Source organism: Phyllopteryx taeniolatus, chromosome 13 (genome assembly GCF_024500385.1).
Source record: "Phyllopteryx taeniolatus isolate TA_2022b chromosome 13, UOR_Ptae_1.2, whole genome shotgun sequence".
Lineage (NCBI taxonomy): Eukaryota > Metazoa > Chordata > Actinopteri > Syngnathiformes > Syngnathidae > Phyllopteryx > Phyllopteryx taeniolatus.
In genome coordinates, this window is record NC_084514.1 from 12,197,418 (window position 1) to 12,212,890 (window position 15,473).

A 15,473-nucleotide genomic window follows, 5' to 3' on the forward strand; every position below is an offset into this window, starting at 1 on the left:
ATAAACCTTATAGTTTTCAGCAAATAATCATTAACTTAGAATTTTATGGCTGCAACACGTTCCAAAAAAGCTGGGACAGGTGGCAAAAAAGACTGAGAAAGTTGAGGAATGCTCATCAAACACCTGTTTGGAACATCCCACAGGTGAACAGGCTAATTGGGAACAGGTGGGTGCCATGATTGGGTATAAAAGGAGCTTCCCTGAATTGCTCAGTCATTCACAAGCAAAGATGGGGCAAGGTTCACCTCTTTGTGAACAAGTGTGTGACAAAATAGTCGGAAAAGTTTAAGGTCAATGTTCCTCAACGTACAATTGCAAGGAATTTAGGGATTTCATCATCGACGGTCCATAATATCATCAAAAGGTTCAGAGAATCTGGAGAAATCACTGCATGTAAGTGGCAAGGCCGAAAACCAACATTGAATGCCCATGACCTTCGATCCCTCAGGCGGCACTGCATCAAAAACCGACATCAATGTGTAAAGGATATCGCCACATGGGCTCAGGAACACTTCAGAAAACCAATGTCAGTAAATACAGTTCGGCGCTACATCCGTAAGTGCAACTTGAAACTCTACTATGCAAAGCAAAAGCCATTAATCAACAACACCCAGAAACGCCGCCGGCTTCTCTGGGCCCGAGCTCGTCTAAGATGGACTGATGCAAAGTGGAAAAATGTTCTGTGGTCCGTCGAGTCCACATTTCAAATTGTTTTTGGAAATGTCGTGGCGTGCTGGATCCTATCCCAGCTGTCATCGGGCAGGAGGCGGGGTACACCCTGAACTGGTTGCCAGCCAATCGCAAGGCACATAGAAACAAACAACCATTCACACTCACAGTCATGCCTACAGGCAATTTAGAGTCTCCAATTCATGCATGTTTTGGGGATGTGGGAGGAAACCCACGCAGGCACGCGGAGAACATGCAAACTCCACACAGGCGGGGCCGGGGATTGAACCCTGGTCCTCAGAACTGTGAGGCTGACGCTCTAACCAGTCGTCCGCCATGGTGCAGTCAGTTATTCTAAACATTCACTCAAGACTGGTAACATACAAAACAGATGGCGTCACAGCTTCTTTTGTTCTTGCTTATCATGTGATAAACCCACTGAATACTATAGACAAAAAAGCTCTTTGTGTGGCCATATCATTTTTGAATAAATATGTAAGTGTAAGGGTACTGTAATAAATATGTAAGTAAGTCAGAGATTTCCTATTATTTATTCAGGAATAAATTGCAAGATGTGCCCTTTTTTTCCCCCCTCTCACTTGAGCCCCTGCCCCTCAAAATGTCTGTGCATGTCCCTGTTCAAGAGTTCACAAAAAGTTTCCAGATGAGAAAATAGATATAAACCTCTTTAACATTCGACGATTTGAGTTTGGTTGGTGAACGAAGGCATTTTAAAGATGTAAATTGTGAAGTCTGTTTTTTTTTTTTTTTTTTTTTTTTTTTTAAACGCTCTTCAGTGTGTAGCGTGAAGCGGACGACAGTTCCGCGCGGAGGAATACGTTGCAGAGCGGAGGAGTGCTTCGACTGGGCCCCGCCCCCCTCGGCGCCTGCTTTGACGCCGCGAGCGACGCGCAGTGAGTGAACGTCGCCCACTTGCTCCCAGCAGACAAGCGCGAACATGGTGAGTAGCTCTCCTTCACTTTGCAACTGTTGAAGCGGGTTCAACTTCACCGACGCCGGGCAGCCTGTTTGCTTCGGCTCGCTTATTCAAATGAGCTCCTCTCAATGCGGCTGCACTCAAATCAATTGTCGCACTAACTTGTTCACACCTGTCTCCAGGTGAGTCCATTACGTTTTTAATAAGGACAGATAGGTTTTCATTTCATTCCATAATAACGAGGTCATCCGGTTTGTTTTCATTTCAATATGAACAATTTATATAAGTGATTGCAGAGGCCAGAGTCATTTTCATAGTTACTTGATTGAGTCGTTTGCTATGTTGATTCTTTGGTCAACTACAGTGGTTTGCAGTGCACGCGCAGCTCCTAAAGTTTGCTTGGAAACTGTGTGGAAAGTCTAAATGGGAACATGCAAACCAACCTAATGCACTGCAATGGGTGGCGTTCACTTGGAGTTGGATCGGCGTGGATATTTTTGGGCCGCAATGTGTGTGCTGCTGCGATTTTGAATTCCTTTTAACCGACAAGATGTTCCAACTGTTTTACCACGCCCCATCCATAAGGTGACTGCCAAAAACCGGTTGAGTTAAAACGACAACGAACTGCAGCAGCATACTGGGTCTGGCAATGCCTCTCCAGAACTAGTTGGACAAGTATGTCAAAACTACTTCAACTGGACAGATCTAATCTGTCCCCCAAATGATTTATGTCCTGGTTGAAATGAAGTATTTGTTGCAATCTAAGAAATAAGCAGATGCGCAAATGCAATATACATATCATTTTCTCTGAATTGTGTTTCCAGCAAATCTTACAAAAAAACAAAACAACAAAAATATTTATATTTGGTTTCACCAATCATTTTAAAAAATATACATGGTGGTGAAAACATACTCTTGAGGAGCTCTAAATATATTTTACAATTTTACCATTTGTGGAATTTTACTTGAATACTCAAAGGACATACAGTGGAAGCTCTGAAGAAAAAACATTGTTCTCATTTAAAAAGATGATGATGTCAACGTTTTCTTCATTTCAGGGTCGTAGACTCAGTGTTTGCTTTTTGTCTGCAGCTATGCTAAACACATGTAATTTTATCCTATTTGAAACTTAAAACAAGTTCCATCCATCCATTTTCTCCTCACAAGGGTCGCGGGCATGCTGGAGCCTATCCCAGCTATCATCGGGCAGGAGGCGGGGCACACCCTGAACTGGTTGCCAGCCAATCGCAGGGCACATACAAACAAACAACCATTCGCACTCACATTCACACCTGCGGGCAATTTAGAGTCCTCAATTAACCTTGCATGCATGTTTTGGGGATGTGGGAGGAAACCGGAGTGCCCGGAGAAAACCCACGCAGGCACGGGGAGAACATGCAAACTCCACACAGGCGGGGCCGGGGATTGAACCACGGTCCTCAGAACTGTGAGGTAGACAGACACTCTAATCAGTCTCCACCGTGCCGCCTAAAAGGCAGTGTTTTAGTCAAATGTTTAACATTTCCAATTTTCATATAGTATGTAGTCCGTAAATTAGTTCTTCAACGGGGTTTGTAAAGTGAACATAATTTTCCCATAAGAAATAATGTAAACATGAATAATTGGTTCCAGCCTTGAGAAAAGTCCCTATTTTAGTAAAGGTTTGCACACTTTGAACGAAGGAAAGGGAATTACCAAAGTACAAAGTAAATTTTTCAGCTATCTGTACTTTTTTCTGGTGACTTTTTACTTTTACTCCTTACTTTTTACACACGAGTCTCTGTACTTTCTACTCCTTACATTTTGAACATTTGCTTTTAAAATCTAAAGTAAGCGACGACGTGGTGTAAAAAGCAGAATGCTGCAAAAAACGGAAGTAAGCGCGTCAAGTGCATAGACATTGTAGATACGACGCGCCCCTTTCAGCCGCGTGCCTACGGCAATGCTAAGCTAGTGGGGGCAAAGTGTCGGCGCATTCCATGTTTGAGGACAGGAACGTCTGAAAGCAAAATAACAAGGATTCCTGCACATTGTGCAATGCGTGCGCTTGCACACGCATTGCACAATCACAACAAGGGAACAAGGAACTGGGAATAGAATTTCATGTGTAAGAATATTTTTTCGGCTCTCTTTCTTTCCTAAGTGCCTGCAATGAATGAACCATGTTTGTTTTTTCGAAAGCCAGCTTGTTGAAGTCTGGCTCGCTGGTAGTAAATTGTCACATTTGAGCATTAACATATAATATTTCCAGCACATTTATTTGTCCAGTGCCAAGTACTGTATATCAAACACGTCAAGGAGTGATTGATCCCAAATCTCTGTTAACCAAGTTAACAACAACAAGCGGAACTGTCCTCCTCATTCAAGAGCAGTAACGAGTCCTTCTGGTGCAATCACAGCCAGTCGGAAATCACACAACCCCTTAATTTGAACAACCAGGTTGCTACAATTATGAAGAATAAAAAATGAAATCCACTTTACCTTGGCTTGCAGCTTCTTCTTCCTGACAACATTGGTCGGCATAGCTCGGAAATGCTATTACTCGCTAGCTGTTTTTCCCTTTATTCAAACAAGCAACTGCTTTTCAACTTGGTCCAGAAGTTTCTCTCCATCCTTTCAAAGACACTTCAGTCCTTTGGTAATATCAGCAGCAGCAAAAACATGCTTCCCCCCCCCCACACACACAAAACGTGGCAACTGTGGACTTTTCTTCCGTACTGTACTGTGCTTGTGAGCAAACTTTACAATGGGTGCGCCATTGTTATACTCCTCACAAATAGTGAGTCCTTCCCTCTTGCCACGCTTATATATTATTATCATATCTATATTGAGCATAATTCACCATTTTGCGGGATTCGGAATGTATGCTGTAATTTTTTTTTTGTGTGAAAATAAATACTCCCTAGCCTAAAACGTTTAAACTGTGAAAAAAAAAATTTTGTAATAAAAATGTATAATAACCAGGCTTTTCACGATCAGGATTTTTGGGGCCGATCAAGTTTATAAAAAATCTCCGATCACAAGATGGAGCATTGTGTCAATTTTTATGACTTGTTCATTTATTGTATATACTTGTGTACTGTATCCATCCATCCATTTTCTGTACAGCTTATCCTCACAAGGGTTGCGGGTGTGCTGGAGCCTGTCCCAGCTCAAATTATCCTCAATTTAGCATGCACCTCAAAGAGACGATAGAGAGACGAACATACAACCTGAGCCAGGACTTTTCTCTTGCGCAAGAGGAGAAAGCAGTCACTCTCCCAGCGAGCAGGACCCTTTCTGCCATCTGCTTCCCCTCTTGCCCTTTTTATTAAGCTTGAGTCGGTGGTTTCACATTTTATGACCTTTTCAGGATCTGGTCTCTGAATGGGGGTGTGGGGGTTTATTGCCTTGTGGAATCTCCATTGTCGTACTTTTCCAAACTGCTCTTGTTCCCAGTGAGCAAGGGTGCTATCATCTTAATGAAGTTACAGCGACACTGTATTTTTATGCAATATAGAAAAACAAAAATTTCATCACATACCTCAAGCAAGCCTTAAACGAACATCCTCTCCTGTCCTGAGCACCGGTGACCACCAACACTCGTTTTCCCCTATTTTGTCCTTATAATACAGTCGCCACGGTAACGAGTGTATCCGGTCGCATTTGAGTTGACAAGATAAAGCCCAATGATCGTTAAAAAAAAAAAAAAAAAAGGGATGCGGTGGTATCGGAATACAAGATTTTATTGCAGTAGTTGGACATTGAGCAAATTTGTCTTCTTGTCTGATCCGGGCATTACGTGTTGTCTGTCCTACACCGCTGACGTTTATTTTTTTGGTTTTATTATTATTTTTTAAAATAACTTCATTGACCGTCAGATATTTACAGTACTACGTCAACAGACCCACGACAAGGCTAAAAAGAAACTAGCTTTTGGATTAAAATGTACTGTGCACGCGGCGACGTGGAGTCAATGTCTTTTGTGGAGCCGATCAAATGTTCACTGAGTTGAAGTCGCACAAGATTTGCTGACCACGCGTGATGGTTTGAACCGAGTTTTGTTGGACCTCCGAGTCCTATTTTCCCAGAAAATGTTGGTTGAACTTGGGAGGCAAATCTTGGAGCTTGCCACCAGTGATGCTCAGTGACCCACAAAATGGGTAGCAGCTACTATTTACGCCTTCTGCCCTGTGCACGCTGTGGCTGTGATGCGGTTTGACAGCGCCATATGGAAAGGAGGGTTGTGTGTGTCCGCTTGTGTTGAGTTTCCTTCCATAGGGCGCATTAGTTGTGTGTAGGAGCTCCGATTACCTGCCAACTGATCCTCTCCAGGAGATGCAACTGTAGCTGTTCAGTTAGCACACACCTCGTCTGCGTATGAGAACTCGCGCGCGCACACGCACTCTAAATCCCAGTTGTCATTGCATGTTGGTCCTCTCTTCTGAACACACACACACACACACACACGCCCAGTTGAAATGGAGGTGGAGGCTTTGACTGCGCCGTCATCTGATCAAACTGTCAAAGTTTGCCACACATACACACGGGCAAGGTCGGATGCAGCCTGGCAAGGACAGCCCGGCCGGCATCTGCTCATTTCCACTCAAGGACAAAAGCGACTCTCTCTAGTCTTGATGGAAACAGAGCAGAAGGAACAACTACTCTGAAGGATTCCAAGTCTTGCAAGTATCCAGTGTTGTCATCCCCGCCATTAAATGGACCACTCTTAATACCCCAAGTCTGCGGTCTTAGGATCATTCCGGCCCTTTTTCCCACCTATAATAATGCTGCCGAAAAAGGTCATTCTGTACCCAATAGGGAATGAGTTAGTGAGCCTGTCTTCTGTCTATGACCTCTTGGATGAGCAGCAGCACTTCTACACTGAGCTCCTGCAACAGCAGGAGAGGAACTGCAGAGCTTTCCTCCAGATGCTCATTGAGTGCTCGTCCGGCCGCGTGGACAGTCTTGTCCGAGAGATGCAGGACACCAAGAGTGATCTGCGGACCGCCAAAGCGGAGCTTGCCGAGGTTAAAAAGCAACTCGTCCAGTCTAACAAGCGGGCGCAGTGCCTGGCCGAGAGCTTGGTGGTAGTGCGGGGAGCGCTGGATGGCCTGAGCGCAAAAAGTGAAAGTGCGGGAGGAAGAGGTGTGGATCAGAAGCAGCGGAAAGGAGGAGCGGGCTTACGTTTGGACATGCGACAAAGCGGCCTCGGGAAAAAAAATGAACCCAAAGCACTGAAGTTGGTGACGGACCTCACAGATATCCACTTTGAAGGATTAAAGGTTGTGCTTCCTGTCTTCTTACTTACTACGAGGTGATTGGTTGTTTCTGTAACTTTGACTAGATCAAAAGGAATTGTTTGTATGACAAGAACCAAGCTCAATTTCTTTGTTTAGTTTAAAAAAAACAAACAAACAAAAAAACGCTGTGGTAAGCACGCCATGCCTCCAGTTAGTGAGAGTGGGGTGCAAAGGGGGGTCTCCAGGCATCCATCTTAGGGGATCATCCAAATGGGTTTTTGGTGGACATGTTTAATGTGATTCCAGAAATGTAGGGAAGGGGGGGAAAAAAGTAGTTTCTCTTACGGCTAATACTTTTATTGAAGGGTAATATCGATTCCTATTTGTAATGCTGGCTTTGTTTTTGGCTGTAGGCTGACCAACTAACAGAGGAGCAGATTGCCGGTAAGAAAGCACTCCCTTCATTCACTTGTATTTACTGTATACGCAGATGGTTATCTTTTTTTTTTTTTTTTTTTTTTTTTCATAAATAATGTTTGGTGCCTTGTCATGCGTTGCAGAGTTCAAGGAGGCCTTCTCCTTGTTCGACAAGGACGGAGATGGCACCATCACCACAAAGGAGCTGGGCACTGTCATGAGGTCACTGGGTCAGAACCCGACAGAGGCAGAACTCCAGGACATGATCAACGAGGTGGATGCCGACGGTACGCCGCCTACTATTCCTCCCCTTGTCTCTTTCCCCCAGTATCATCAGAATTTCATGTCATATGTGATTTTGGTATTACCGGCCAGGCAACGGAACAATTGACTTCCCCGAGTTCTTGACAATGATGGCCAGGAAGATGAAGGACACCGACAGTGAGGAGGAGATCAGGGAGGCTTTCAGGGTCTTTGACAAGGCGAGTCGGCTTTCTCTCCTCCATTGTCTTCCGACGTCCACAGCACATTCTCATGCGTGTGCGTTGACAGGACGGAAACGGCTTCATCAGTGCCGCAGAGCTGCGTCACGTGATGACTAATCTGGGCGAGAAGCTGACAGATGAGGAAGTGGATGAGATGATCAGAGAAGCGGACATCGACGGAGACGGACAGGTCAACTACGAAGGTGCTCGACTTTTTGCCTTCGATCCTCAGATTCTCTGTTCTGCGCACACCTCACGTCTGACATTCTTTTTGTGTTTGTGTGCTTCCACAGAGTTTGTTTCGATGATGATGTCCAAATGAAGCGGGTGCGCAGAGAAAAAGAAACTTGCCTATTAACTTCAGTTACCTATTCTTGCAAAAAAAAAAAAAAAAAAAAAAAAAAATCTACATTTACTCACAATTTTCTATTGACAATTTGGAAAATTAATGTCGGCAAGCGTCCATTCTGTCCACATTTAACCGACTCTTAAAATGAAACCAATGCATGTATCGGCTTGTACTCCTGACGCCGACACTGTATGTGAAGACACTGATCATGTTAATGATTTCTCACAATAATTAGCAAACGGATACATATGCAATACTTTATTTCTGTAACTCTCTTCCAGTGTTTACATTTTTAAATGATCACTTTTGCAACATTCCTAAGTTCTTCCAAAGTACATACAGACTGGAAACTATTTTTCCATCCGTCTTCCGAACCGCTTCTCCTCACCAGGGTCACTGGCGTGCTGCAGCCTACCCCAGCTATCTTCGGGCGGGAGGCGGGGTACACCTTGAACTGGTCGCCAGCCAATCGCAGGGCACATAGTATAAACAAACAACCATCCGCACTCACGTTCACACCTCCGGGCAATTTAGAGTCTTCAAATAACCTACCACGCATGTTTTTGGGATGTAGGTAGGAGGAAACCCACGCAGGCACGGGGAGAACATGCAAACTCCACACAGGCGGGGCTGGGATTTGAACCCCGGTCCTCAGAACTGTGAGGCAGATGTGCTAACCAGTCGTCCAACGTGCCTGCCCAACTATTTTTTTTCTATAAAAATAATAACAAACATCACTTTTATTTTAATTTTTTTTAACCACAACAGAAAATCACGAGTAGGCGTGGTTGTCTGCTGATAAAGGTTACATTCTGAAAAATTGCCGGACCGTGAATGTGTGGCGGTCAACTGTACTGTTGACAATGGGATGCCAGTGCCCACATGGCCACGAGTCATACTGGAGAAAGATCTTTTAATGGAATAAATAATTTACATTCGATTGTTTCTGGCACGTCGGGATACCTGTTTACCTTTTGGGGAGAGTTGTCATGAGGGCTTTTCCAGGTGTGGGATTTGTGGGTGCGACGTCAGTCGTTGTGTTGCGGGGAATGAATCTTAAATGGTCACTTTCTATTGGCTCTAATGTTTTTGTATATATCATTGTATGGAGGTGTTCGTTTCACATTTATGGGAACCGGGTCGTTGCTGTGCGGCATTTCTATCTTAAGGTATGTGTGTGTGTGTGTGTGTGTGTGTGTGTGTAACGGTGAGGCCCGGCTCAATCCAACTCTTCTGTTTAGTTCAGTTGATCTGTATTCCGAGTTGTACATGCTAATCCTTACATTGTTTTTCCAATAAAAAGACCATGAACTGAACGCTTACCCATGTGCCTTCGTGTTCTTGTAATGTGATGACTTTTACAGCAACACGCTAGCAAGTGCCACAAAAACAAACTGATCGGATGGTGCTGTAGCAAATGTGTATTTAGCTTTTCTAACCATAACCAGTAGGCTACTTATTTGTACCGAGGGGTTCAATTGCAAACCCTGTAGGGTACATCTCAAAATGTTTTACCTTTGAGAACATAAATGGACCCCAACAGTACACAGTAAAACTAATCTTCCCATGACTTTGTATTATTCACTTTATTTAATGCATGTGCTGTACTTCTAAAGCTTACCTATTTTTCGAAGGACAGTTAAATTTGTCATACATTCTTAAATGTATTGCAATAGAAGGTGTCCAGTAAAAGCCTTACTCTCAATTTGTTTCCAATCAGTGTACTGATGACCTGTAACTGAAAAAATAGACTTGTTGCACTTTATGGGAAAGTAATGAACACAAGTACCACACACACGCTTGAAAAACACAATATAAATCATATCACTAATGTAAGAATCAATATAAATGCTATATATCATTTTTTTAAGTTAAAATAAAAGGATATATTTTCCATTTGTTCACATTGTTTTTACAGTATTATCTAAACAATACACAATCCTTAGATATTTTGACTCATAGTTGACAGAGAGGTCATGACCGTAAGGAGGAAATAACACTAAGTGATACCCGAGAGTTGAGTGGGGGTGCATGTGTGTGTGAGATTGACACCGCAGGACAAACGCTGTCAGTACAGTAAAATCCTCCGATAAAAGACACACAAAGGCGCACACACGCATACATACACTCAGTTGCTGCCAGAAGCACACTTGAGATTCACACCTGTGTGTGAACCTGAGGTCAAAGACGGATGCAACACTTCAAAATTAATTCAGTGTCAAAAAGAATCGAGACATATAATCGACTTTTATTATCATTCTCAGCTCAGTCATCCATTTACAGCATGAAAGGAACAATGAGCCACTCGGCGAATCCGTATAATGTACATTTCTCTGGCAGCATCTCAGTAACATCGTGCTCTGTGCAGAAAATAGAATAATTTTATTTCTAACAATAATACACATGGCACGATAAAATATACAACCATTACACTTTGAATTTGCTGTAAAAAAAAAAATCTGAACTACATTTAAAGCAGATACATGTACAAACCTAATTCCAATGAAGTTGGGATGTTGTGTTAAACAAATAAAAACAGAATACAATGATTTGCAAATCATGTTCAACCTATATAGAATTGAATACACTACAAAGACAAGATATTTAATGTTCAAACGGAAGATTATTTGCTAAAAACAAGAAATTTTATTAACTTAGAATTTTATGGCTGCAACACGTTCCAAAAAAGCAGGGACAGGGTCATGTTTACCAATGTGTTACATCACCTTTTCTTTTAACAACATTCAATAAACGTTTTGGAACTGAGGACACTAATTGTTGAAGCTTTGTAGGTGGGATTCTTTCCTATTCTTGCTTGATGTACAGCTTCAGCTGTTCAACAGTCCGGGCTCTCCGTTGTCGTATGTTAAGCTTCATAATGCGCCACACATTTTCAATGGGAGACAGGTCTGGACTGCAGGCAGGCCAGTCTAGTACCCGCACTCTTTAACTACGACGCCACGCTGTTGTAACACGTGCAGAATGTGGTTTGGCATTTTATTGCTGAAATAAGCAGGGGCGTCCATGAAAAAGACGTTGCTTGGATGGCAACATGTTTCTCCAAAACCTGTATGTACCTTTCAGCATTAATGGTGCCTTCACCGATGTGTAAGTTACCCATGCCATTGGCACTAACACAGCCCCATACCATCACAGATGCTGGCTTTTGAACTTTGCGTCCATAACAGTCCGGATGGTTCTTTTCCTCTTTGGCCCGGAGGACACGACAGCCACAATTTCCAAAAACAATTTGAAATGTGGACTCGTCGGACCACAGAAGACTTTTCCACTTTGCATCAGTCCATCTTAGATGAGCTCGGGCCCAGAGAAGCCGGTGGCGTTTCTGGGTGTTGTTGATCAATGGCTTTTGCTTTGCATAGTCGTGTTTCAAGGTGCACTTACGGATGTAGCGCCGAACTGTATGTACTGGCATTGGTTTTCTGAAGTGTTCCTGAGCCCATGTGGTGATATCCTTTACACATTGATGTCAGTTTTTGATGCAGTGCTGCCTGAGGGATCGAAGGTCACGGGCATTCAATGTTGGTTTCTGGCCTTGCCGCTTTCATGCAGTGGTTTCTCCAGATTATCAGAACCTTTTGATGACATTATGGACTGTAGATGATGAAATCCCTAAATTCCTTGGAATTGTACATTGAGAAACATTGTCCTTAAACTTTTCCGACTATTTTCTCACGCACTTGTTCACAAAGAGGTGAACCTCGCCCCAGCTTTGCTTGTGAATGACTGAGCAATTAAGGGAAGCTCCTTTTATACAAAATCATGGCACCCACCTGTTCCCAATTAGCCTGTTCACCTGTGGGATGTTCCAAACAGGTGTTTGATGAGCATTCCTCAACTTTCTCAGTCTTTTTTGCCACCTGTCCCAGCTTTTTTGGAACATGTTGCAGCCATAAAATTCTAAGTTAATGATTATTTGCTGAAAACAATAAGGTTTATCAGTTTGAACATTAAATATCTTGTCTTTGTAGTGTATTCAATTAAATATAGGTTGAACATGATTTGCAAATCATTGTATTCTGTTTTTATTTATGTTTAACACAACGTCCCAACATCATTGGAATTTGGGTTGTACATGTACAGGTGCATTTACAGTTCACACATCACAAAAAAAAGGAGATTTGACAACAACTTCCTCCCAAATAGTTTTTCATTTGTTTGCAGGTGCCGATTTAACAATTATTTAGGCAAATATGCTTATTTGCACCCTTTTGTGACTTGACAGTGTACAGTAAATACTGATTATGTGTCCAAAATGTGACATAAAACTAAGGCCTGTAGCTTCGTGGCGAACAGGCAAGGTGAGGCCAGGCTAGTTGCTGGTGGCAAAAGGTTCAGGTACTATTTAGACAATCTCATTTCAATCTTGGCAAACAGGTGCAGCTACTTTATTGGCTTACAGTAAAATAATCTCAATGAGAACCAGCATAATACAACATACAGGCAACATTTCCAACAACTTATAGAAACACAGTTACGCTTAAAAAATTCAATGTACAGTGGCACCTCGACTTGTGAGTTTAATTTGTTACTTGAATAGGCTCTTAACTCAAAATACTCCTATCACAAATCATCTTTCCCCATTGAAATGCCAATAAACCATTCCAGCCCCCAAACGACACCCCCCACAAAATATGTAATGCTTTTATAAATACAAAAAATAGTGTTGTATCATTCATGTTTCAAGTCAATGGGTCTCCTTCTGGTGTGCGTGCCTTGACGGGGAGAAAAAAAAACAAAAAACAAAGACAGTTACAACTAAGGCGGAGTAATATTAGTCGTTTCCACAGAGGTTTACGAGTATATACCTGTGCTGCCACACTATTTGTGTCCAAACAGGGTTATACCTCACACGACATCGCTGCTAGTTTAGTTTGCCTGTCTATGGTGTTTTGCATTGTGTGTTAGTATTAAGTTAGTGGACTTCTGTGAGGCAAAGTTAAAGTCATGGATAAAATGATTACACCACCCTTATTTCTTAATTTTCTTGCTCATTTTTAACATCTGGTACAACCAAAGGTACATTTTTTTGGACAAACATAATGGCGACAACAAAAATAGCTCATAAGAGTTTAATTTAAGAGCTGATATCTAGCCATTTTCAATGGTTTTCTTGACAACGAAAATCATATTTAATAATACAATTAAGATTATGTATTCTTCAGGTAATAGACCTTTAGTGGTACCAGGCATTAAAATGACATTGAAGAAATAAGGGTGGTCTAAGCATTTTTTACCGTGGCTGATTGTGGTTTGGTTAAATACACAAAGTGAAATTCTTTGGTTTATGTTTAGTTTTACACTAAACATCAACTTGGAGTGGCAATAAACAGCTTAAAGTAAGCACTTGACCCTTTGTCGGAAGAATTCTTCATCCATCCATTTTCTATACTGCTTACCCCCACTAGCTAACTGCCTAAAAAGAAGAAAAGAAAAAGAAATTGGCCGAGCAATGGCTAGTATTTCGAAAAGCTGGTAAGTGTGAGCACTTCTAAATCGAGGTACCACTGTACAGTACTTGCATTGGAACGCTAGATTCTGTATTGTATTTTGGCATTCCGGCTAGCAGAAAGTGGCCAGCGTTATGTTACTGTGTGTGTATAGTATGTGCAGATTTTGGCGAATCAAATCGCTTGGCTCTAACCAAGTGTCATCAAGACACGCACTTGTGTTTGTTGTCGTCGCTGTCAGTGCTTGAATCACATACAGTATGCGAACGACGTAAACAGAATGTAAACTCTTCTTCTTCAGGTAGGAAATGAGTCAAAATGCACCGTAAATAGAACACAAACACACCCAAACATGACAAAACAGCATCGCCGGAGGTGGGAGGGGGGGGGGGGGGGGGTTCCAGCAAGGCATTATGGGAAGGGAGGCTTTGTCATTTGACTATAATGTGTGCGCAAGTGTCATGCAGGCATGCTCCGTATTTGGTGTGTGAATTTGTCGCAGGCCTGTTTTTGTGCTCCAGTACGCTACACTGTGTGTGTGTGTGTGTGTGTGTTTGTGTGTCTCATAATGCTCTAGGAATGATAGTGAAGGGGAGGATAGGGCTGCTGGCCTCCAGCTCCAAAGCGGTGAGGAAGCACTCCGTAGCGGCAGCGGCGTTCCCTTGAGCTTGCAACACCTCACCGAGGCTGTTCCACACATCATGAGCCGTACTGCGCACAAAGGAGAAACGTCGTGTTAAGGATGCAAAATGACATATGGATGAAGTAGAATCAAACCTAATGGTCAGACAATTTGAAGTTCAACTGAAATATGCAGGAAAAAAAAGGGCAGGGTATACAGTCGCTGACTTGCATGACCCCAGGAAAAAAACAATTATTTCAACAAGACAAAAATGGGGTGTGGAAAGTATACTGTAATTCTTGATCCTTGGGTTATTTTGACATGTTGCAGACAAGTCGTTATATCATCTGGGAACTTTTTCCAAATCATAATATGTTGGGGAAAACATGCAAACTCCACACAGGCAAGGCTGGATTTGAACCCGGGGCCTCAGAACTGTGAGGCAGACGTGCAAACCAGTCCAATCAATCCAATAAACACACAGCTGGACTCCAGTGAAGGTGTAGAACCATTTCAGGGATGATCAGAAGAAATGGAAATCACCTGAGTTAATAATACGTCGCAGCAAAGGGACAGAATACTTAAGGCTAGGGCTGTTGGGAAAAAAAAATAAATAAATAAATAAAAAACTACTAACTCAGCTAAGTCGACCACAAGCACATTTGTCGACGCAAAAATTTCTGCCTGGAGGAAACCAAACATTAATAAAAGCATATTTGCGCCACCCGGAACCAACATTTATTGCAGACAAACGCACTGTTGGGCTAGTGAAAAACACTGCCCAAAACAACTTGACTTTTAAGACATTATTATATGTGTAATGTACATATAACATGTATGAATGAGCTGAATGGTAGTTAGCATTTAGCGCGCTTACGCTAATCACCAATGCTAACCGTTTAGCAAAGGCTAATTTTGTCTTAAATTCTGTACAGTCCATAAACTCAGCAACATATTCAGTTTAAGGATAGAAGTACAGCCCTCATGAATAAAAATAAAATGCATGGCAGTAGCCCCCAAAAAAAACTATATATATATATATATATATATATATATATATATATATATATATATATATATATATATATATATATATATTTGTTTCAATTACTCGACAAAATATAATCGATTCTAAAAAGACTGGATAGCGACAGCCCTACTTAAGGTCATGTAATATTTCAGCTTTTATTTTGTAATAAATATGCAAAAATTTCTACAATTCTTTTTTTGTTACGGTCAGTGTTACTTTTTTGTAACGCCCTTGATATTTTATTCATGTTTCATTTGCCAACTCACAACTTCAG

The 15,473-nt window shown here is 42.1% G+C and overlaps 2 protein-coding genes across 6 annotated transcripts in view; one reads left to right on the plus strand and one right to left on the minus strand.

Annotated features, from left to right (window-relative positions):
- The first annotated feature begins 1,501 nt into the window (after nt 1–1,501).
- LOC133487338 (calmodulin) lies at nt 1,502–9,401 on the plus strand. Of its 2 annotated transcripts, none has more exons than XM_061793726.1 (6): nt 1,502–1,630; nt 7,242–7,272; nt 7,389–7,532; nt 7,621–7,727; nt 7,798–7,933; nt 8,024–9,401. In XM_061793726.1, the coding sequence occupies exons 1-6, from the start codon at nt 1,628–1,630 to the stop codon at nt 8,050–8,052; spliced, it is 450 nt and encodes a 149-aa protein (XP_061649710.1). In that variant the 5' UTR covers nt 1,502–1,627; the 3' UTR covers nt 8,053–9,401. The 2 variants fall into 2 exon arrangements, with proteins under 2 accessions (XP_061649710.1, XP_061649711.1); XM_061793727.1 differs by lacking the exon at nt 1,502–1,630 and adding an exon at nt 1,666–1,788.
- A 906-nt stretch (nt 9,402–10,307) lies between these two features.
- ttc7b (tetratricopeptide repeat domain 7B) overlaps nt 10,308–15,473 on the minus strand; it is a 42,934-nt gene continuing 37,768 nt past the window's right edge. For all 4 annotated transcript variants that reach the window (XM_061793723.1, XM_061793722.1, XM_061793725.1 and 1 more), the window contains one exon: nt 10,308–14,258. In XM_061793723.1, the coding sequence (XP_061649707.1) occupies nt 14,111–14,258 (148 nt within the window). In that variant the 3' untranslated portion in view covers nt 10,308–14,110. The remainder of the gene's footprint in view (nt 14,259–15,473) is intronic.

Excerpts from the sequence above, each read along its gene's own strand:
- LOC133487338 (XM_061793726.1), top strand. Across the intron at positions 7,273-7,388 it reads AACAGAGGAGCAGATTGCCG|AGTTCAAGGAGGCCTTCTCC; the intron begins GTAAGAAAGCAC and ends CATGCGTTGCAG. Across the intron at positions 7,934-8,023 it reads CGGACAGGTCAACTACGAAG|AGTTTGTTTCGATGATGATG; the intron begins GTGCTCGACTTT and ends GTGCTTCCACAG.